Source organism: Nothobranchius furzeri, chromosome 15 (assembly GCF_043380555.1).
Source record: "Nothobranchius furzeri strain GRZ-AD chromosome 15, NfurGRZ-RIMD1, whole genome shotgun sequence".
Classification (NCBI taxonomy): domain Eukaryota; kingdom Metazoa; phylum Chordata; class Actinopteri; order Cyprinodontiformes; family Nothobranchiidae; genus Nothobranchius; species Nothobranchius furzeri.
Genome location: NC_091755.1, coordinates 41,394,932 through 41,417,203, shown reverse-complemented (window position 1 = coordinate 41,417,203; position 22,272 = coordinate 41,394,932). Strand labels below are relative to the sequence as shown.

The 22,272-nt window shown below is 44.4% G+C and overlaps 2 protein-coding genes across 4 annotated transcripts; both read left to right on the top strand.

The window, feature by feature from the left end:
• Positions 1 to 5,433: 5,433 nt before the first annotated feature.
• On the top strand, positions 5,434 to 10,422 carry LOC107390482 (acidic mammalian chitinase). Of its 2 annotated transcripts, none has more exons than XM_015967222.3 (12): positions 5,434 to 5,498; positions 5,586 to 5,636; positions 5,705 to 5,734; positions 5,821 to 6,025; positions 7,359 to 7,415; positions 7,494 to 7,659; positions 8,610 to 8,734; positions 8,885 to 9,008; positions 9,089 to 9,271; positions 9,349 to 9,465; positions 9,932 to 10,064; positions 10,145 to 10,422. In XM_015967222.3, exons 2-12 carry the CDS (start codon positions 5,612 to 5,614, stop codon positions 10,399 to 10,401), a joined length of 1,422 nt encoding a protein of 473 aa, XP_015822708.1. In that variant the 5' UTR covers positions 5,434 to 5,498; positions 5,586 to 5,611; the 3' UTR covers positions 10,402 to 10,422. The 2 variants fall into 2 exon arrangements, with proteins under 2 accessions (XP_015822708.1, XP_015822709.1); XM_015967223.3 differs by having other exon boundaries at positions 5,461 to 5,514.
• A 3,913-nt stretch (positions 10,423 to 14,335) lies between these two features.
• On the top strand, positions 14,336 to 20,772 carry LOC107390481 (acidic mammalian chitinase). Of its 2 annotated transcripts, XM_015967220.3 has the most exons (11): positions 14,336 to 14,446; positions 14,517 to 14,543; positions 14,610 to 14,814; positions 14,908 to 14,964; positions 15,051 to 15,216; positions 15,291 to 15,415; positions 15,517 to 15,640; positions 17,934 to 18,116; positions 19,821 to 19,937; positions 20,046 to 20,178; positions 20,257 to 20,772. In XM_015967220.3, exons 1-11 carry the CDS (start codon positions 14,422 to 14,424, stop codon positions 20,505 to 20,507), a joined length of 1,413 nt encoding a protein of 470 aa, XP_015822706.1. In that variant the 5' UTR covers positions 14,336 to 14,421; the 3' UTR covers positions 20,508 to 20,772. The 2 variants fall into 2 exon arrangements, with proteins under 2 accessions (XP_015822706.1, XP_015822707.1); XM_015967221.2 differs by lacking the exons at positions 14,610 to 14,814; positions 14,908 to 14,964 and having other exon boundaries at positions 14,367 to 14,446.
• Positions 20,773 to 22,272: the final 1,500 nt, after the last annotated feature.

Genomic DNA, 22,272 nt, shown 5'->3' with positions numbered 1-22,272 from the left:
GAAGTGGTTGTTTTTATCATCAGGGAGTTTACTTAAACACTCTGTATTGACTGAGAGACAAGAAAAGAGAGAGAGTTGGGATCATTTAAGATTCTTTAATTTCTATAATTATAAATTCTTACACTCTACCAGGACTATCTCAATGATGAATGCATATGGATTTAGATGTTTCGTGTGTGTGTGTGTGTGTGTGTGTGTGTGTGTGTTTTGTTCAGAATCTCTAGGCTGACGTAGCGAGTCTGGTTTGTTATGACTAGGCTACCATGAGGCTTCAGAAGCTGATGACATGAGCCGCCATGTTGTGCCGTACCTTAGATGGAGTCTCCCGTGTAGATCAGGAATTGCCAGGTTCCAAGACCTCGGTTGTACTGGAGCTGGTGAAACAGCGGTCACAGCACACAACGCCCGTCTGAGGATAACTCCGTTAGTGGTTGGCAGGCGTCAGTAAGTTCACTCTTATTTTGAAAGAACGTTGTCTCGTTGGTACAAACGACGGAAATCTCCAGCTTGACAGATCTCAGCTTAAAACAGGAAATACAGATGGCCAGCCTGTATTCCTCTTTGCGGTGATGGGTTGAGAGCTGGTTGAAAACAATGTTGAGAGTATGATGTAACTCCTTGGAGCTCGGATCGAGCAGAGCTGATGTCAACGTGGAACTTAACGTGGAACTGACTTAAAATGGCGTTGCCTTCTTTTTATATCTCCCAGTTGTTTGAGAATCTTAGTAAACCGGATTGGACTACTTTCATAAACAAACCAGATTCTGCCCTACCACAGACGAAAGTTCTGATTGGTTGAAAACAATGTGTCATGCGTTTCCATGGTAATGCATATCAGTGTGTCTGGTGCAGCCCTGTTTATTCATTTAAACACATAACTCATGACATCTTTATTTCACAGATCATTCACCTGATTATTAATGATCAACAAATGCTTTGATTAGCTTATCACAAATAAAGTACTTTGATTAGTCAATGAAAAGCGTTCTTCTTCTGTTCTTCTGTCTCGTCTCCTGGAATGTAAACATACTGAACCAAGCGTCCGACCTTGGCGATGGTACTGTGTGAAGGGGCAGCTGTTATAGGCAGACCATTATAAACTTCATAACGCTACACATTTATAGTTTCAATAAGTGACCTTTTCCTGTGATGTATTCACAATTAGCTATTTCACAATCATCTGATGAGGGATATGTGCAGTGCAGATGGTTAGCTTCCTGATTATACTAGAGCTTATCTGCTGTCCACTTTAATCCAGGCAACAGCTTTAGAATGCAGGTGCACAGTAATGGGCTGCAGTAAATAGTGTGATTAGCATCATAAAACCTGTTCATAAACACAACAGTATAATGTGTGTGTAATGGGGTTGTGGTGGCCTGCAGGGATGGACAGCAGACACAAATGAAGAAATTAAAAAGGTTGTTTTTGCATCGAACAAACCCTAAAAGGTTTTTAAACATCATGAATGCAAAGATTTAATCCTTACAAGGATCCTCAGACTCTTTTATCAGCCACACAAGCTCTGTCTTCACACCAGGGCCTTGGCAAGAGATGCTGGATCGCTCTGGTAGCTCCTCTTAAAATCAGTGATTGTCTAAAATATGAGAGAACGTTTTCCAAACCCTCAGCAGCTAGTAGTTTAGGATAATCATCACCTCTTGACCCAACTTAGAACAAGAAGTTTAGAAGACGAATGAAAGACATCTCCATAATTAGCAAAGAAGTGACGCTCAGCAATGAATTGCGTCCTTCCAGTGTTATGGCCCTCGCCTCTGGAAAGAGCTACCAGAGGACCTCAGGGCCGCAGAGAATGTTCATGTTTTTAAGTCCAGGCTCAAGACCCATCTTTTTAGGTTAGCTTTTATCTAAATATCTTTGCATGTTTTATGATTTTATTTATTACTTATTTTCTAACTTTTGTCCCTTATATTAGCTCTTTTATTATATTTTTACTCATTTTAATCCAGTGTTTTCTCTGTAGGGGCCCTCTGCCCCGGGAGCGGTGGTCGACTGTAGCTTCCTGGGCGCTCTATGGGTAGTGTTTAAGTGGAGGTGGGGGTCTATGCTCCCCCTCCACTGAGCGCCCTGACTTAGTGTGGAAGACCTGATGCTGCCGGGACAGACGGCTCCTCTGATGGCGTTTCCTTACCTTACCTTAATTGGCTCATTTGGACTCAGCCAAATATAATTTTTACGTGTGTGTGTGTGTGTGTGTGTGTGTGTGTGTGTGTGTGTGTGTGTGTGTGTGTGTGTGTGTGTGTGTGTGTGTGTGTGTGCTTGCATATGTCTGTTAATGTTTTTAACCTGTTATGGGCATCTGGGGTCATTTTGTAAAGCACTTTGTTTGAAAAGCACTTTATAAATAAATCTGATTGATTGATTGATTGATTGATTTCTGTAACAAAGAATTTACCCTTTTCTGGTTGAGAGACAGACTCGGAGGAGGAGATCTAAAGACCTTCAAACACTTGGCTGGATCATGAGCCGAACTGTTAACAAAGACAACCTCAGCACGGTCCGGCACTTACCGTAACCAAGTCTGACCTATTACCAGTTATGGGTGAGATGAAGAGCACATCGCTGCTCCTGAGCATCAGTCAGACGCTCCTGTCCAGCTCCAAGGTGTTGACCTTACCAGGATGGCTGACGAATGGGATTCCTCTGTTTCTGAAACAGAGACAACAATCTAATGTAGAGAATTTTCAAATACATTCTCCTCTGGTGAATGTACACTTGCACTTTCCATCATGGAGCAGCAACGTTCTGCTGGACTAATGAAGTAAAATGAAAGGCCAGAGGTGCTGAAACACAAACCCTGACCTCTAAAAAGTCTCAAATGATTATGACACTAACTCCTTTTTCTTTACATTTTCAGATTGAGTCATAAATACTTTAAAAGGGGATGTCATCATTTTCACGGTTATCTCACATTAGTAAAGCCTTCAGTACGAATATCAGCTGTGGGCCTTTCTGATTGGATTTTAAATGTTTACACTCGACCTGCAGGTGTTTGGCTGATCTCACCAATCAGACGCATGCATCTTTGGTTTATTGGTGATTTTACATTGACTTTAGGAGAGTGTGAGTGTGTCTGCGTTTGAACTGTGTAAGACTGTCCAGGATGTAAGTGCTGATAATAAACGGATAACAGCTGGGATATGTTTCAGGCGCTGTATGTGCATTAAATAAACAGAAGACACAAATAAGGCTTTAGAATGATAAAACGAAGCTGCAATGAGCTCAGAGCATCACAGAGCCACGCAAGCGACATTAGATGAAAGAGAAACATGCATTTCTGCAACAAGTTTTGCAGGATCCTGCAAAATGCTTTGTCAGTTTTGATTTTTGATACACACACACACACATGCACACGTGCACACACACACACACACACACACACACACACACACACATGAAGAGAGTTATCAGAAGTGTTCTGACTATCTCTGTTTATTATTCAAAGCAAAGTAAATTTGGTTTGTATTCAGGACAATTTAATAGAGATTATTTACTGTAAACACAAACATGTAAAAACCTTTCAACAGGTGTGTAAGGCATTAGAAAGTTATTTTATATTAGTCAGTGAATGTCATTAGTATCAGAAAAGAAGAAGTAAAGGTCGTTCAGGCTTTTTTGTGTAGAAACAAGATTTAAAGAGCAAGTCACCCCCTACCAGAGTATTACTCCGCTCCCACTTCCTGTTTGTAAAATGCAACAATTGCTGTTGCCTAGCAGAGCCGCTAACAAATACACACACACACAGACTCACAATGACATTGTGACATCATAATGTACCAGCTAACATTCTAGGGTACCTCTTAGCCAATAGCGATGGCAGATTTAAATTCAAATGCAGTGCAGAGCTTTTACCTGACAACGGCACGACACTGACAGTTTTAGGCAGAAAATTTTAATTTTAACCAAAATGCACTGAAGTACAAAACTATTGACTACACGTGTCTGCAGCACGATTAGACACGCATTTATAGTTTATCAGGGAAAAAAAGTTAATTTGGGGGTGACTTGCTCTTTAATAGAACATTTGTTTGTTTCTGCATTTGATTTGTTTCCCTAATTTCCAAACGTTGGACTTTATTGAGCACATTTATCACACATTTATCAGTATTATACTTCGCCCTGAATGAGACAGAGAAAAATAAAACAGAACAGGGATATACTTTAATGAGATTCTGCTTATTCGTCAGGATGTTGCAAACATTTTGCAGGATCTCAAAAAAGATGCTTTGGAGCCAGGAAAGAAAAATGTTCAATGTTACCAATTTAAGAAAATAAATATAATTTCTTTCAAATAATGTCATGAATCACGTCAAAACAGTGATTTTGATCTGATCCTCCTCATTTTAACTGTATGTTTAAAAATAGGAGTTTCTAATAAAGACCTGAGTAAGTGTTTGCACCATTCTCTTTGTGATCATCTCTTTGTGTCAGTCATCACTGCGTCGCCTACAGGTTGTGCAGAACAGCGCAGCCAGGTTCCTGTCTGGGACCAGGAAACGGGACCACATCAGTCCGGTTCTGGCCTCCCTGCACTGGCTTCCGGTTTGCTATCGTTCACACTTCAGACTCCTCGTCTTTGTTTTTAATTTCTTCCAGGGTGGTGCTCCCCCCTATCTAGCCACGCTCCTGAACAGACACTCCCCATCACGCGCTCTGCGCTCCTCTGACCAAGGCCTGCTCGCTGTCCCTCGTTCTAGGTGTCGTACTCGCGGGGACCGGGCTTTCTCAGTCCTAGCACCGTCACTCTGGAACCAGTTGCCACCCTCAGTTAGGCTGTCCCCATCTCTGCCAGTCTTTAAGAGTCGCCTAAAAACACACCTCCTCCGCTTGGCGTTTCCAGAACATGTTTGAATTTGTCCCTCTTTTATGTTGATTTTATCTCAGTTTTCATTGGTTCACTTTTCCCTTCTTTTACACATTTGCCTTCTACTAGAATGTTTCACCTTTTTTTGTAATTTGTAATCTGTAATTTGAATTCCTTTTATTTTCTGATTTATTCACTTTCTTTAACTTTGTACTGTACCATGTTCAGCGCCTTGGGCTTCCTGACAGGGTTGCGGAAGGCGCTTTATAAATAAAGCTTTGATTTGATTTGATTTGATCTCTGCTTTAGTAAAGTCTTGCAGCATTAGTTTCTGGTTACTATAGTTTCTAGATTCTGCTCTGTTGTAACAACTAGCCACTCAGGCCAAAGCAACCATAATCTCACCTCTCTATACATCAGCAGCTGCATTATGCCTCAATTCTCTAATCCGTGCACCGCAGGTCAATAAAAACATAAACGACAGACACAAATCAGCTCATCACACCGTAATGTGATAATAAGACACAGCAAAAATGATTCATCCCGGAAGCATCCAATAAAGTCCCTGCAGAGCAGGCTTTGCACCTGTTTTCTGTTACCTATAAAAGAGCCTCAGCTGGAGCAGCCAGACATCAGAGCGCCTGAGAAAAGCTACCAAAGACATCCGAATACAGAGGTGACTGCAGCCTTCGGTACCTGCTGCTTTAGTTTATTTCACCACAACTTGTAATGATTCAGGACTCAAACTTTTAATCTCTTTCAGACTCTACTGAGGAAAACCGGAACAGCATGTCTCGACTGATGATCCTAGCAGGCATGTTTATTCTCTTAGATGTTTATTTTTCTTGGTAAAAACAGACGATAATCTGCTTGTTTTTCCAGGGTTGTCTCTGCTGGTGTGCCTCCAGTTTGGTAGGAGAGCATATTTTTTATGTCATGACTGAATCTCAATCATTTATAGCAGAGCTTGAATCTAATCATTTCTTCCTTTCTGAAAGGTTCTTCCACCAAACTGGCATGCTACTTTACCAACTGGTCCCAGTATAGACCAGGTCTTGGTAAATACATCCCTGAAGACATTGATCCCAACCTCTGCACACACCTGATCTATGCCTTCTCAAAGATCAGCCCCTTCAATGAGCTGACAACAGTCGAGTGGAACGACGACGTTCTTTATCGCTCCTTCAACGGACTGAAGCACAGGTGAGCGGTTTCTGTCTGAACATCAGAGCTTATATCGTGTCCATAAATCTCACACGCATGAAATAATATACAACATTGTAGCATAGAGCCAAAGTGGGAGCCGGTAGATTTGTTTTACATCAGATGGTGTTACAAATGAAAGGTCCCGTAGCATGCTGCTGTAAACCGCTGAGAAGAAAACAAAGGTAGGCACATATAGGATGAAATATTGCCGTTGGCACTATTGAATACGAGTTATTTTCATCAGCCAAAATGTTTACCCGAAAATTAAACGGTTAGTTTCAGGGAAGCTCTGTCCACGCCCACTCAGACCAAATGCACCTTCAACAGCGTCTCAGGCAAGCTGGTTACCGTTGGCTGTGGTAGATGAATGTGTCTGCTTGCTGTTTCAGTTCTGCCTTGTGCTGACATGGGTTCAGATCCCGGCGGTGTCGGCAGGCATTTCTTCATCCAGCTGAAGCAGATTTCATGTTTTGATATTTTACTTTTATTGATTATTTTGTGTCTTTAAAGATCTTTGGGTAGTGACCAAAAGAACGAGATCGCGGATATGAGCGGCTGAAATGAGTTTTCTCTGAAGAGTGGCTGGGCTCTCCCTTAGTAATTGGGTGAGAAGCTTGATCATTTGGGAGGGGCTCAGAGTAGATTCGCTGCTCCTCCACATTGCGAGGAGCCAGTTGAGGTGGCTCGGGCATCTGATTAGGGTGCCCTTTGATGCCTCCCTGGTGAGGTTTTCTGGGCACGTCCAACCGGGAGGAGACCTAAAAGTAGACCCAGGACATGTTGGAGGGACTATGTCTCTCACCTGGCCAGGGAACGTCTTGGGATTCCCCCGGAGGAGCTGGCCCAAGTGGCTGGGGAGAGGGAAGTCTGGGCCTCTCGACTTAGGCAACTGCCCCCGTGACCTGACTCCAGATAAGCAGCGGCCAGCCAGCCAGCCAGCTGGCCACATGTCCTTAGCTGGCCAGGGGTGGCAGGATTTTAAACCAGAAGCTAGCTTCTTCAGGCCTGATGTTGGGAGCAGGAAGATGGAGTGACATACAACTTTTACGTTAGGCTGTTTCAGGAACTTCAAACTAAAATTCAAGCTATGCAGCTGAAACAGGAAAGTGCGTGAACGCAGCCCAAAAACAAGTTTGGAGGTATTTTTCATGAGGAAACAACAATATTACATGCTCCAGAAAGTGGATTTCCCACAGTATGGCCCCTTTAACATTGATGTTTGTGCTGAGGCTGAAATCTAAATTTAGAACTTAGTTTTTCTCCATCCTGGTGAAAAGACGAAAGAACTAAACGGGTCTCTGTTCTAACGCCGCCTCTGTGTCCATCACAGAAACCCCCAGCTGAAGACGCTGCTGGCTGTTGGAGGGTGGAACTTTGGAACAACTCAGTGAGTCCACCTTGTGGAAACGAGTTTGATTGGTCAAGTAATTTCACTTCACGCACGTTTTTACATGAATGTCTACAGGTTCACCCTCATGGCTTCCTCAAGTGCCACCCGTCAGGTCTTCATCCAGTCTTCCATCAGGTTCTTGAGACAACATGGCTTTGATGGGCTGGACCTGGACTGGGAATACCCTGGAGCACGAGGAAGCCCACCAGAGGACAAAAGGAGGTTTACCTTGCTCTGCCAGGTCAGTTTAACCCTTTAAGGGCCAATAAATAAAGTACTTATCAGAAATGTGTCACTTTTGATAAATTATTAGCTGATGTTAATGTATTTGTAATATGTAATTATATAGCAGTAGACAAATGGATTAAACAACACTAAAGTGAAACTAAATAAAGTTGGAACACCTGCAGTATTTTCAAAAAGCTTTGATTTGACACAGGAAAGTACTAATCCTATTAAAGAGAGTCTAGAAATGTGGCATCTGGTACAAATTATGAACTTCAAAAATGTTTTTTCCACATTCAGCGTAACTGAAATAGTCAGCTTTTTCTTTTCAAATTACATGAAATAAGTGTTACAAGACATACCAACACTCATCAAGGAGATCGTAGAAAGCCCAACTGGTGCAGAACAAAGTGGAGTGTTAACAACAATATAGCACATTAAAAAAGGGTCCCTTTATTAATGTCACCTGGTGAATTATTAAGCATTAATAAATTAATAAATAAAGTATTAACAACTGCGTAGTATTAATGTTTATATAAAGTAATGCATTACTCAGCAGACACTCCCCTTGGCGCTTTGTCCTAACCTTAAGGACATTTATTAGCTAACGATATCAGGAACTTTAATAACAGAATCCTACGTTTATTAATGCTTATTAATGCAATAAGTAATGCTAATAAAGGGACCCTGGTTGTTCAGGGTTAATTTCTTGTAGCAGAAAAATACAGCAGTGGAGCTGCTAAAGCTAAAAGAACAAGGGCTCATGGACGATTATAGCAAGAAAACAAGAACAAACAATTAGCTAAATACATGCATAGCAAATGACACAAGAGATGTTAGACAAAGGAACACGACTCAAAACTACAAAACAAAACACAAAACCCCTCAACAACATAACAAGGTCCATCACGAAGCACCTGGAGCAAAGAAGTCTAAAGACTGAGTGGATTTCTGCTTGACTTTTAGGAATTACTCTCTGCTTTTGAGAGGGAGGCAGCAGAGACCAGCAAGCCACGCTTGCTGCTTGCAGCTGCAGTGGCTGCTGGGAAGGGAATCATTGACCATGCTTATGAGGTCGCTGAAATTTCCAAGTAAGTCAAAGGAATTTAAGGTGGTTGAATTCTTTAAATCTTCTGTCTTCTCACATGGAAACGTGATTTTACACACACTGTAAAAGCAGAAGAGCAAACAGAGCACAACCTGCAGACATGTCTTTATTTAAACGGTACTATCTCTTACAGGAGTCTCGACTTTCTCAACGTCATGACCTATGGCTTCCATGGATCCTGGGATGGAATCATTGGCCACAACAGCCCTCTGTTCACCAGCTCTTCCCTTCAGGGCCCATTTGTCCAGTACAACATCGTAGGAGAACTGCGGAAACGTGTTCTAGATGCAATGTGAGTCACATCCTAGTTTTAACATGTAATCTTTGTGTGTTGCAGGACTTTTCCCTGAAATACTGGACATCTCTTGGAGCTCCTGCTGAAAAGCTGCTGGTTGGTTTTGCCACTTATGGACGAACATTTCGCCCGAGTACAGCGGCTACTGGTGTTGGAGCACCAGCCAGTGGACCCGCCAATGCCGGGCCTTACACCCAAGAGTCTGGATCATGGTCCTACTATGAGGTCAGAAGAGCACTAGTGTAGTTTTTCAGCATAGGTAGACAAAAAGATGAGTGTTTAAACCTGCCTTCCTTATACAGATTTGTGCTTTCCTCCCTGGAGCCACGACTCACTGGATTGATGAGCAAAAGGTTCCCTATGCAGTCAAAGGCCACGAGTGGGTGGGCTTCGACAACAAGCGGAGCTTTGAGATCAAGGTAAACTGTTTAAGTCATCTTTCATATTTAAGGTTTTGCAGCAGTAGTAACCTGTTACACACTACCATCCTTTCACATGACTTCCTCCAGCAGAAGAGCAGGCCGAGTGAAGCTGATGATGTATCTGCACAGTTTTAATAATGGAGTCAGAACAGATGATGCGCCAGTAACAAAGCACAAATATGGCCTTAAACTTACAATCTTGTGTCTTTATTAATAAAACTTGGTTTCATGTTATTTGCATATTGATTTCTACTTTGACATAAAAAGTTTTATATATATATATATATATATATATATATATATATATATATATATATATATATATATATATATATATATATATATATATATATGTGTGTGTAATTTTTTTCCACAATAATTTTAGAAAGTTTAAAAAGGCACAACACTGTTTGATCTTAAAACAGGAAAAGCAGATTTAAAGAGTAACGCTGATATTTTGTAGGCTCAGTATGTGAAAGACAACCGACTTGGAGGAGCATTCATATATTCTCTGGATATGGATGACTTTTCTGGGCACTTCTGTGGTCAGGGAAAGTACCCACTTGTTAGTCACCTGCGCTCTCTCCTGGACTCAGGTACCATCCTTCCCACCTTCCCCACCCAGTGGAAACGTTGCCAAACTGTTTTATTTAATTGCTCTGATTCTGTTTGTTAGATTTTCCTCCACCTCTTCCTGTTACCACCAGCCGTCCTCGGCCACCTAACAAAACAACAGCTGCTCGTCCAACCCCAGCCCAAAAAACGACTCCTGCATCTGGAAGTGGTTTCTGTGCTGGAAAGGCTAATGGCACCTACAAGAACAACGATGACAGGACCACGTTCTATCAGTGCGTGGGTGGGATCACATACTTGCAGCATTGTCCCGGAGGTCTGGTTTTTGATGAGAGATGCACCTGTTGTGTCTTTGCATAAATAAAAACCCTATTCATCTAACAGGGCTGTGTTGTGCAGTTATTTCATCCATGGGTGCAGCACTGGCAGGGTAAAGGCCATCATTAACCAGGTTTTTTACAAACATCCAAACCCAAAAGGTTACACCCTCTACTGATTTCTTTGTTACTGGAACCTGGTAGTGCATGAATCTAATCTAATCGAAACAAATTAATCTAATCTAATCTAATCTAATCTAATGAAGGCAACTGGACTCGTTTGGTTTCTTGAAGACGTTTCACTTCTCATCCAAGGAGTTTTGACTGTTCTGACTGGAGTATGGGGGAGTCAAGCTTACTAACTGTAGCTGTCTGTTGTTGCTTAACGAGCTTGAACCGTCGCCTTATCGTGGTGGAGGAGTTTGAGTGCCCTAATGATCCTAGGAGCAATGTTGTCTGGGGGCACTTTGTGCCCCTGGTAGGGTCTCCCATGACAAATTGGTCTTAGGTGAAGGGTGAGACAAAGAACGGTTCAGAGGATCTTTCATGGATGTAAATTAAAAGAGTCGGAGTACCCGGCCCGGAGGGTTACCGGGGTCCCACCCTGGAGCCAGGCCTGGGGTTGGGGCCTGTGAGTGAGCGCCTGGTGGCCGGGCTTTCGCCCATGGGGCCTGGCCGGGCCCAGCCCGAACCGGATACATGGGCTCATCCAACTGTGGACCCACCACCCGCAGGAGGAACATGAAGGGTCCGGTGCAGTGTGGATCGGGTGGCAGACCGAGGCGGGAGCCTTGGCGGTCCGATTCCCGGACAAGGAAATTGGTTTTTGGGACATGGAATGTCACCTCGCTGGCGGGGAAGGAGCAGGAAGTTGTGGCAGAGGTTGAGTGGTACCGACTAGATATAGCCGGACTCACCTCAACACTTAGCATTGGCCCTGGAACCCATGTCCTTGAGAGGGGGTGGACACTCTCCTTTGCTGGAGTTGCTCCGGGTGAGAGGCCTTGTTCCACTCTGCGATTGTTGAGGCGTCTGTTGCTAGCTGTGGTCGCAAGGTGGCCGGTGCCAGTCGTGGTGGCAACCCCAATACCCGCTGGTGGACACCAGACGTTCGGGTAGCCATCAGGCTGAAGAAGGAGGCCTACAGGGCGTGTCTGGTCTGTGGGTCTCCGGAGGCAGCAGACAAGTACCGGATAGCCAAGCGGGGTGCAGCAGTGGCAGTTGCCAAGGCAAAATTGCGGGCGTGGGAGGAGTTTGGTGAGGCCATGGAGAAAGACTATCGATCGGCTCCAAAGAGGTTCTGGCAAACTGTCTGGCACCTCAGGAGAGGAAGGCAGCAACTCGCTCACACTGTTTACAGTGTGGATGGGAAGCTGCTGAAGTCCACTGGGGCCATAGTCAAACGGTGGAAGGAATACTTTGAGGAGCTCCTCAATCCCACCTACACACATTACGAGGAGGAACCAGAGCCGGGAGACCTGGGTATGGAGTGTCCAATCTCTGGGTTAGAAGTTGCTGAGGTAGTCAAACAACTACACAGCGGCGGAGCCCTGGGGGCGGATGAAATTCGTCCTGGGTATCTAAAGGTTATGGATGTTGTAGGGCTGTCATGGTTGACACGTCTTTGCAACATTGCGTGGTCATCGTGGGCAGTTCCTGTGGAGTGGCAGACCGGGGTAGTGGTCCCATCTTTAAGAAGGGTGACCTGAGGGTGTGTTCCAACTATAGGGGGATCACACTCCTCAGCCTCCCTGGAAAGGTCTACTCCAAGGTACTGGAGAGGAGGGTCCGATCAATAGTTGAATCTAAGATTGAGGAGGGGCAATGTGGTTTTCGTCCTGGCCGTGGAACTGTGGACCAGCTCTATACCCTTGCAAGGGTGATGGGGGGGGGGCATGGGAGTTTGCCCAACCAATCCACATGGGTTTTGTTGATTTGGAGAAGGCTTATGACTGTGTCCCCAGGGGCACCCTGTGGGGGACGCTCCAGGAGTATGGGGTGGGTGGATTTCTGTTATGGGCCACTCAGTCCCTTTACCACAGGAGCGTGAGTTTGGTCCGCATAGCCGGTAGTAAGTCGGACCTGTTCCCGGTGAGGGTTGGACTCCGCCAGGGCTGCCCTTTGTCACCGGTTCTGTTCATCACTTTTATGGACAGAATTTCTAGGTGCAGCCGTGGTGTGGAGTGTGTCGAGTTTGGTGGCAGGAGAATCTCGTCTCTGCTTTTTGCGGATGATGTGGTCCTCCTAGCTTCATCCAGCTCTGACCTTCAGCTCTTGCTAGATAGGTTTGCAGCCAAGTGTGAAGCGGCTGGGATGAGGATCAGCACCTCCAAATCTGAGACCATGGTTCTCGACCGGAAAAGGGTGGCTTGCCAATTCCAGTTCGGGAGGGAGGTCCTACCTCAAGTGGAGGAGTTTAAGTATCTCGGGGTCTTGTTCACAAGTGAGGGTAAGAGGGATTGGGAGATCGACAGGCGGATTGGTTCAGCATCTGCAGTGATGCGGACGCTGAACTGATCTGTCGTGGTGAAGAGGGAGCTGAGCCAGAAAGCCAGGCTCTCGATTTACCGTTCGATCTACGTCTCAGTCCTCAACTATGGTCATGAGCTTTGGGTAATGACGGAAAGAACGAGATCGCGGATACAAGCGGCCGAAATGAGTTTCCTCCGTAGGGTGGCCGGGCTCAGCCTTAGAGAACGGGTGAGGAGCTCGGACATTCGGGAGGGACTCGGAGTAGAACCGCTGCTCCTCCGGATCGAAAGGAGTCAGTTAAGGTGGTTTGGGCATCTGGTCAGGATGCCTCCTTGACGCCTCCCCGGGGAGGTGTTTCGGGCATGTCCTGCCGGCAGGAGTCCCCCGGGTCGACCCAGGACACGTTGGAGAGGTTACATCTCCAATCTGGTCCGGGAACGCCTTGGGGTCCTGCCGGAGGAGCTGATGGAGGTGGCCGGGGAGAGGACGATCTGGAGCTCCCTAGTTGGGATGCTGCCCCTGCGACCCGGACCCGGATAAGCGGAGGAAGACGACGACGACGAATACACCTTCTCCCTACCCCCGAGGAGTCACTTATGTCATTAGGTCCTTTTGTATTGGAATGGTTGTTTTGATTACCATAATGAATAAGACAGAACAATAAAACTGATAATCAAATACAGATGGAGACTATCACAAATTGAAAAAATACACATTTTCATGTATGGTTGACAGCATTTGTTCAAATGTGGGGAAAGTATTTCCGCATAATACTTAAAAACTCTTCATACCTGTAATCACCACCTTATTGCTGTGGAAAGGTGTAAGTAATCCATAATCTCCAAAGGCAAACTCACCCTAAGAGAGGGGCCAGTATGAAAAAGTGTGTGTGTGTGTGTGTGTGTGTGTGTGTGTGTGTGTGTGTGTGTGTGTGTGTGTGTGTGTGTGTGTGTGTGTGTGTGTGTGTGTGTGTGTGTGTGTGTGTGTGTAAGCACCTCTTTGAATAGATCCATTCTGGATCCAGCTGATTTAGGATCCCAGGAGGTGAAGATATTTGAAGTAAATTTTTTTGTGTTTGCTGTGCAAAAATCCACTTCAATACGCACATTAAAAAGGCCGAGATGTCCCTTTGAGTGGCATATTTGCTGAATTAAGCTGAAATTTGCTGTTTGCTTACCTAGTTATGATTTGGTTACAAAGCAGGCTAGAGGTACCTTCATTTCAGAGTCACTCTACTGCGTTTTTCTAGCTAAAAATGCCCAGAAAAACTCGTTATCTTCGGGTTAGCATGTAGATAATGTCCCGCTAATCTCCAACCGTGGAGCGAGAGCTGATGTTCTGAGGCTCTGCTTGTAATTTAACAGTCCAACCAGTCCAGGAGCAATATTGTTCACGTGATCATGTTATACTCACTTTCCTGTCAAAGGTCTTGTATCTTTGCTATTAGCCCTGAATGATGCAACAGCAGCATTTCCTAAACTTTTGGACCAATTGTTTGTTCAGGGTTAATGATTGTCATCCTTTTTTTTACCAAATCAAAACTCAGTTTACATGTTTTTGGCTGAGAGAAAGGCTGATCAACTAAACCGCCATGAGCAAACTCATTCTTATAGCAGGTGAGGCAACTTTTCAACATTATTTATAAACCCTGAGAGTTGTTCACTGACACAATGACCAATGTTACAGCTCTCTGTCTGTTCCCAAGCAGCTGGGGTAAGTACTTACATCTTTGCAAAATAACACTTTTTAGACCCAACCTGAGTTTTATTTGGTGTTTAGTGTCATCCTATAGACTGGCATGCTACTTCACTAACTGGTCCCAGTATAGGCCAGGAAATGGGAAGTTTATACCTTTGAATATTGATCCAAACCTCTGTACTCACCTGATCTTTGCGTTTTCTGGTATTAATGAGGCCATTGAGTTAGCCCCTATAGAGTGGAATGATGATGAACTTTATAAAGCCTTCAACGGACTCAAAGTCAGGTTAGTCCAGTCCTTTTGACATTAAAGAAAGAAAAATTTCCTCTCTATTTTAATAATTTTTCCTAAAAGCGGAACATTTATATATTCCTACAGAAATCCAAATCTTAAAACACTGTTGGCCGTTGGAGGCTGGAACTTTGGATCAGAAAAGTGCGACTTAATCATCACAGCCAGTTACACCAGTCAAATGGTATTTCTTACTAACAGCAGCTTTCTTTTCCCAAACTGCTGCCCAGATTTACTACAATGGTCTCAACACAAGTAAATAGAGGTACGTTTATCCAGTCTTCCATTACTCTACTGAGAAAATACGGTTTCGATGGACTAGACTTGGATTGGGAATACCCCGCAGCAAGAGGAAGCCCTCAGGGGGACAAGCAGAAATTCACAGCATTGTGCAAGGTCACTTCCGTAAATGCGGATGATCACCTGATTTATCAATACTGTCACGTGACTTTGATTATGTGCTTTTACAGGAGCTCTTTGAGGCCTACGAGGCTGAGGAAAGACCACCAGAACAGCCCAGGCTGATGATCTCTGCTGCAGTACCTGCTGGGAAAAAAACCATTGATGATGGCTTTGAAATTGCAGAGATCTCAAAGTAGGCTGATAATTTCTTTATTATTTCCATTAGAAACCCATAAATGATGCGATTTTTTGGGGTGGGTGGGATGCTAAAATGTATCACCCATTCATTGTTAGGTATCTGGATTTCATTAATGTGATGACGTATGACTTCCACGGCTCATGGGAGAATGTCACAGGACACCACAGCCCTTTGTATAAACAGCTCAGTGAGACCGGGGCCCAGGCTGACCTAAATACTGTGAGTACCCAGTGCAGACACCATCAGGTTATTTTGTTTCCACTGTAACTGTAACTAAGATCATCAAACTTACTTCATGCTCACTTTTAAACCATGCATTTAAAATGGAAAAAATGGAACGGAGAATCTGTTCAGTTGTGGTTGAAGAGGAAAACGTGTAATCTGAGAGCCTAATAGTCCTCAGCAGCATTTAAGCTTTACATCCCAACATGTCTTTGGAACGCTAAGCTGAAGGACTTCTCTTCTCCTAAAACCCTCTTTAGAGGATCGTCTTTAGATACAAAAGCACGGTGAGTATTGTGAACTAGAGCCCTGCACGGGCCTAAAATCTGAGCCCGTGTCCGGCCCGGCCCGAGGGGGTGGAGCCCCAGCCCGACCCGGCCCGAAAAGGTTTTCAGGATTCTCTGGCCCGGCCCGAGCCCAAGCCCGACTTTTTTTTAACCAACTAAATGAAAACAAAGTGCCTCAATCCTGACCAATGTGTTAAAAGACGTGCAGGATCCGAGCGCCGCAGAAGCGCATGCGGGAAGCTTCTTGTTTGGTATTTTTTCACATCCTGCTCCAGTGTGTTGATTCTGCATGTCTTGGGTTAAATCATTACCTCAGAACATGACACTTCTTCCCACTGAAGCGAGTGTTTTCCAAACCCTGTCTCTCAGAGAGACTTGTCACTTAGAAAATGTTCCCTGATTATGAAACTTTGGCTGAATAGCGCTTGTTCCTGTCTCCAATGTGGCGACACATCCACGAGCCGTCTGAGGAGAATCCCAGAATCTCACATCCTCTTCAGCTCATGAGCGCCTATGATTACGCACAAGCGTGACCCAACACGGTCTCACAGTAAGACTGGGTTGGAACTGTTCAGGTTTACGCAGACAATCTTCACATAGAATTGACTTACAGATATAAAATTAATTCAGTAAAATATAAAGCATTTTATTTAAATATCCATTCATTATTTTACAAGCACAGAGAGCCGCATCAGATGGATGGAAGAGCCGCGGGTTGCCGATCCCTGCTCTAGTTCAAGATATCATTAAAATTCCAAAAGTGCTGAAAAGATTAAAAATGGGGCTTTCCGTGCATATACAATACATTACGGTAGCCACCGGGATTCCCTGTCTTGAGCGCAACAAACCACAACACAGATTCAGAGACGTGCTGAGTTTGTCATCCAAAATGCTCCGTTTTATAACTTTTGAATGGCTGATCAGATTCAAATAATTCCAACGGTTCCTAAAAGTACATAAAAGCAGCTTTCCAACGATCTATAGCATGAAGCAATCAGAGTTAGAGAAAATGTCGCTACGAGGGGAAATCCTGCTGTACAGCCTGATTGAAACGGAGCTCAGCGCCGCGGTGAAAGCGGATAACCTATAAAATGACATGTTGAGGACGCAAACTCAATACATCTCTTTTATTGTGAGGTAATAATTTCTCCGAGTTTTGCGGTTGCGGGCGGGAGTAGACATGCACGCTGCAGGTGCGGGCGGGAGTGTAACACACACCTTGCGGTTGCAGGCGGTAATGGTCAGAAATTCAGCAGGAGCGGGATGAAGAAAACAGTCCCGCGCAGGGCTCTACTGCTGCGTTTAAGTGTTTTAATTTTTTTAATGATTTCGATTAAAAATAAAGGCGCCCGGCCCGGCCCGTGTCCGAGGTAATTGCACAGTCGTTGGCCCGAAGCCCGGCCCGAGGGCCGTCGGGCCAGGCCAACCCGAGGGCCTAGGGCTTCAGTGCAGGGCTCTATTGTGAACGTGCTAATGCAGATGCTATCAGCTCATTATTCAACAATATCAAGATCACATTTTTCTTTAATGCCATTTTAGAGCGTGTTGTTTAGCTAGCTCCCATCAGTCTTATGGTAGAGTAATTAAAGTTATTTACTGGTCTTTAGGAGCTTACACATGAGACTCCAACACTTACTGCTAAATTAAAGGAAAAAATTGGATGCAAATGATCAAACTCACAGTGTGTGATGGTGATGACTCTGCAATTTTAGCTTGATGTTGATAAAAATATCTGAGTTGCAGCTGCTGATTAGATGTGGTAGCCATCAAACTAGGTTGTCTTCTTAAGTTAACCAGCTGTAGAACGTTTGTTGTGATTACCACTGTTTGAATGAAATTAGCCAAATACTAACAGCGCGCATACACACACACACACACGCACACACACACACACACACACACACACACACACACACACACACAGTGATGAGTACAAAACTTTAATCTTAATTAAGGAAAATCTGTCCATCTCTCCAACAGAGCTTGACTGATTTGTGTTTCAGGACTTTGCCATGAGCTACTGGAGGGACAACGGAAGCCCTGTAGAGAAGCTAAATATGGGCTTTGCAACATACGGACGGACGTTTAAGATCTCTTCTCCGTCCAGGGGGGTTGGAGCTCCAGCCAGTGGTCCTGCTGCTGCTGCTCCTTTTACACAGACTGCTGGTTTCTGGTCTTATTATGAGGTGAAAATAACTTACTATATCTTGGAAACAAAAATATACTTTAAATAAAAAAATGTGTAATGACACTCAACAAAAATATAAACGCAACACCTTTGTTTCTGCTCCGATTTTTCATGAGATGGACTTAAAGATCTAAAATTCATTCCAGATACACAATATTACTTTTCGCTCAAACATTGTTCACAAATCAGTCTAAATGTGTGATAGTTATCACTTCTGCTTTGCTGAGATAATCCATCCCACCTCACAGGTGTGCTACATCAAGATGCTGATCTGACATCATGAGTAGTGCACAGGTATACCTTATACTGCCCACAATAAAAGGCCACCCTGGAATGTGCTGTTTTTTTTTTCTTTTCTTTTTTTTTGCTTTATTGGGGGTCTGGAGACTCAGAACCGGTCAGTATCTGGTGTGACCACCATTTGCCTCATGCAGTGCAACACATCTTCTTCGCAAAGAGTTCATCAGATTGTCAATCGTGGCCCGTGGAATGTTGGTCCACTCCTCTTCAATCGCTATGCAAAGTTGTTGGATATTAGTGGGAACTGGTACACGCTGTCGTATATGCCAGTCAAGCACATCCCAAACATGCTCAACGGGTGACATGTCCGGTGAGTATGTTGCCCATGCAAGAACTGGAACATTTTCAGCTTCCAAGAATTGTGTACAAATCCTTGCAACATGGAACCATGCATTATCTTGCTGAAACATGAGGTGACGTTCATGGATGTACGGCACAACAATGGGCCTCAGGGTCTCATCACGGCATCTCTGTGCATTCAAAATACCATCAATAAAATGCACCTGTGTTCTTCGTCAACAACAGATGCCTGCCCATACCATAACCCTACCACCACCATGGGCCACTCGATCCACAACATTGACATCGGGAAAGCTCTCACCCACACAACGCCACACACACTGTCTGCCCTGAACAATGTAAACCGAGATTCATCCGTGAAGAGAACACCTTTCCAACGTGCCAGATGCCATTGAATGTGAGCATTTGCCCACTCAAGTCTGTTACGGCGACAAGCTGGAGTCAGGTCAAGACCCCGATGAGGACGACGAGCATGCAGTTGAGCTTCCCTAAGACAGTTTCTGACAGTTTGTGCAGAAATTGTTTGGTTATGCAAACCAATTGTTTCAGCAACTCTCTGAGTGGCTGGTCTCAGACGATCTTGGAGGTGAACCTGCTGGATGTGGAAGTCCTGGGCTGGTGTGGTTACACGTCGTCTGTGGTTGTGAGGCCGGTTGGATGTACTGCCATATTCTCTGAAACGTCGTTGGAGACGGCTTATGGTGGAGAAATGAACATTCAATACACGAGCAACAGATCTGGTTGACATTCCTGCTGTCAGCATGCCAATTGCACGCTCCCTCAATGCTTGTGGCATCTGTGGCATTTTGCTGTTAGACAAAACTGCACATTCCAGGGTGGCCTTTTATTGTGGGCAGTATAAGGTACACATGTGCACTACTCATGATGTCGGATCAGCATCTTGATGTGGCACTTCTGTGAGGTGGGATGGATTATCTCAGCAAAGCACACATTTAGACTGATTTGTGAACAATGTTTGACAGAAATGGTAATATTGTGTATCTAGAATGAATTTTAGATCTTTAAGTCCATCTCATGAAAAATCGGAGCAGAAACAAAGGTGTTGCGTTTATATTTTTGTTGTGTATGTCACTGTTTTCAGATCTGCAGTTTTCTTCAAGGGGCCAGTGTACAGATGACAGAGGATCAGAAAGTTCCACATGCCACCAAAGAAGATGAGTGGGTTGGGTTTGACAACCAAGAAAGTTTTAGTACCAAGGTAGATGTGTGTTTCTGTGCGGGTGATTTTAAAAGGCATTTAAAGTGGGAACTATAACATGTTTTAAGGGTGAAACTAGTTGAATCCGTTTGATCATTCTTCACTCAGGTCAGTTATCTGAAAAACAATCAGTTTGGAGGAGCCTTTGTCTGGGCTCTGGACCTGGACGACTTCAGTGGACAGTTCTGTGGACAGCAGAACTTCCCCCTCATCCGCCACCTTAAATCACTTCTGGCTTCAGGTTAGAAAATGTCTGTTTTCAGCTGTTGTGTTTTAACTGTACTACTGTACGGGTATAATCGTTAATCTATTCCACCAGATCTTTCTTCTCCAGCAACACAATCCACTCCAGTGACTCCGGTGAACAGCAAAGACCAAGTGCACACCACACCTTCAACCGGACCAACAACGCCTGACAATTTCTGTGCCACAAATTCAGAGGGGCTCCATCCCAAACCGGATGCACCGGGTTCTTTTTACAACTGTGCCAACGGCATCACATGGATCCAAAACTGCCCAAAGGGTTTAGTATTCCGGGGCAGCTGCAAATGCTGTGACTGGCCTCAATGATCCAACAACCTGTTACATGAGTCATCATCAGAGATCTGCCCCAAACATCACTTTAAGTGCAGAGTTGCATTTGTTTATTTTCTAGATCTGAATGGTTTGTTGGGTATTCCATGGTAAAGGAAATCAGCATCTTGTGGATTTAGGGAACAACGAACAGCATTGTTATCATCTCTAATCTTTCAGCTTGTTCTGAATATCTTAACTAGCTTCTTCCATGTTAAGGTGAACTACAACAAATGACAATAAATTCTTTACATGGATGGTGCATCTTCATCAGCTTGTTTTAATTTCCATTTTCATCCATTCATCCACCCTTCCATTTTTATCCGCTTATCCGGAGTCGGATCGCGGGGGCAGTAGCCTAAGGCGAGAGGCCCAGACTTCCCTCTCCCCAGCCACTTGGGCCAGCTCCTCCGGGGGAATCCCAAGGCGTTCCCTTGCCAGGCGAGAGACATAGTACCTCCAACGTGTCCCTGGTCTACCTTTAGGTCTCCTCCCGGTTGGACGTGCGAGAAAACCTCACCAGGGAGGCGTCCAGGAGGCATCCTGACCAGATGCCTGAGCCATCTCAACTGGCTCCTCTCAATATGGAGGAGAAGCCAATTGTTACATCCCCGACAGGTGTTGTAAAAATGTGAAGGATGGGGGTAACATAAGAACTGACCAATCATTTCTTTCAGAGAGAGGAACGCGTTCTGGGTTGGAAATGATGGTTTTGCAGCTAACTGAGTTTACTTAGAGGAACAGCATCAAACACAATCTGTCGAAGTCTACCTTACCCAATCAGAAGACCCCCTTTTGGATCCGAAGTGTCCAGGTGGAGATGGTTTCCTCCAGGCACGAGGTTGGTAGAAAAACCTCTGGCACGACCAAATCGGTCCTGAGATGTCTCCTTGGGTCACTCGACTGGTGGAACTATTTGCGTCTCCAAGTCAATACTCTGAAGGAGTTTTTGCGTCAGCTGGCTACAGTTACATTTATTCAAAGCTTATTCTATCAGCGTGACAGAACAGCAGGTGAAGGTTAGGGACGGCCGTTCCCTTCCTCGGTGATGGTGGTGGGTTCACGAACTGACGGGAAAGCTGCTGGAAGTTTGTTTTACAAAGTCCTCAGAACACGCCCACTCTCAGCAAGAAAGCTTTGGTCATGAGTCAAAAACATGTAACGGCAGTTACCGTTTACTCTGGATAAACTCGCTGTGTTGGATGGATAAGTGGAAGCTGACCTTCTGATTTGCTGAGCACACATTACTGATCATCAACCATAACCATAATTATACCCAAAGCATAATAATTCATTTCATGTAATTAAAATACATTTATACTGAACCAAGTGATTATTTATGATTATAATAAACAGTAATAAAGTCAAAGAGTTTATTAATATTATTATTTATATTAAATGGTAAATGGCCTGTATTTGATATAGCGCCTTCTAGAGTCCTGGAACTCCCCAAGGCGCTTTACAACACAATCAGTCATTCACCCATTCACACACACATTCACACACTGGTGGGGATGAGCTACAATGTAGCCACAGCTGCCCTGGGGCGCACTCAAGGACGTAATTTTCACTTTAGAAGTGGGGGGGGGGGGGGGGGACACGGGGGGGGGGGTATCTTTACAGTATGTTCTAATGGGAAACAGGCTTCAACACAAACACTTGTTTTCTGCTTGGTCCTAGAGCTCAACCAGTGTCAATTTAATACAGCGTAATATTGTTTGTGGATGGTAAAAAGTGCAGGGGTCAAAACTTGACTTTGGAA

Excerpts from the sequence above, each read along its gene's own strand:
- LOC107390482 (XM_015967222.3), top strand. The coding sequence starts at position 5,612 with ATGTCTCGACTGATGATCCTAGCAG. Across the intron at positions 7,660-8,609 it reads GGTTTACCTTGCTCTGCCAG|GAATTACTCTCTGCTTTTGA; the intron begins GTCAGTTTAACC and ends CTTGACTTTTAG. Across the intron at positions 8,735-8,884 it reads GAGGTCGCTGAAATTTCCAA|GAGTCTCGACTTTCTCAACG; the intron begins GTAAGTCAAAGG and ends TATCTCTTACAG.
- LOC107390481 (XM_015967220.3), top strand. The coding sequence starts at position 14,422 with ATGAGCAAACTCATTCTTATAGCAG. Across the intron at positions 14,815-14,907 it reads TTCAACGGACTCAAAGTCAG|AAATCCAAATCTTAAAACAC; the intron begins GTTAGTCCAGTC and ends ATATTCCTACAG. Across the intron at positions 19,938-20,045 it reads AAGAAAGTTTTAGTACCAAG|GTCAGTTATCTGAAAAACAA; the intron begins GTAGATGTGTGT and ends TTCTTCACTCAG.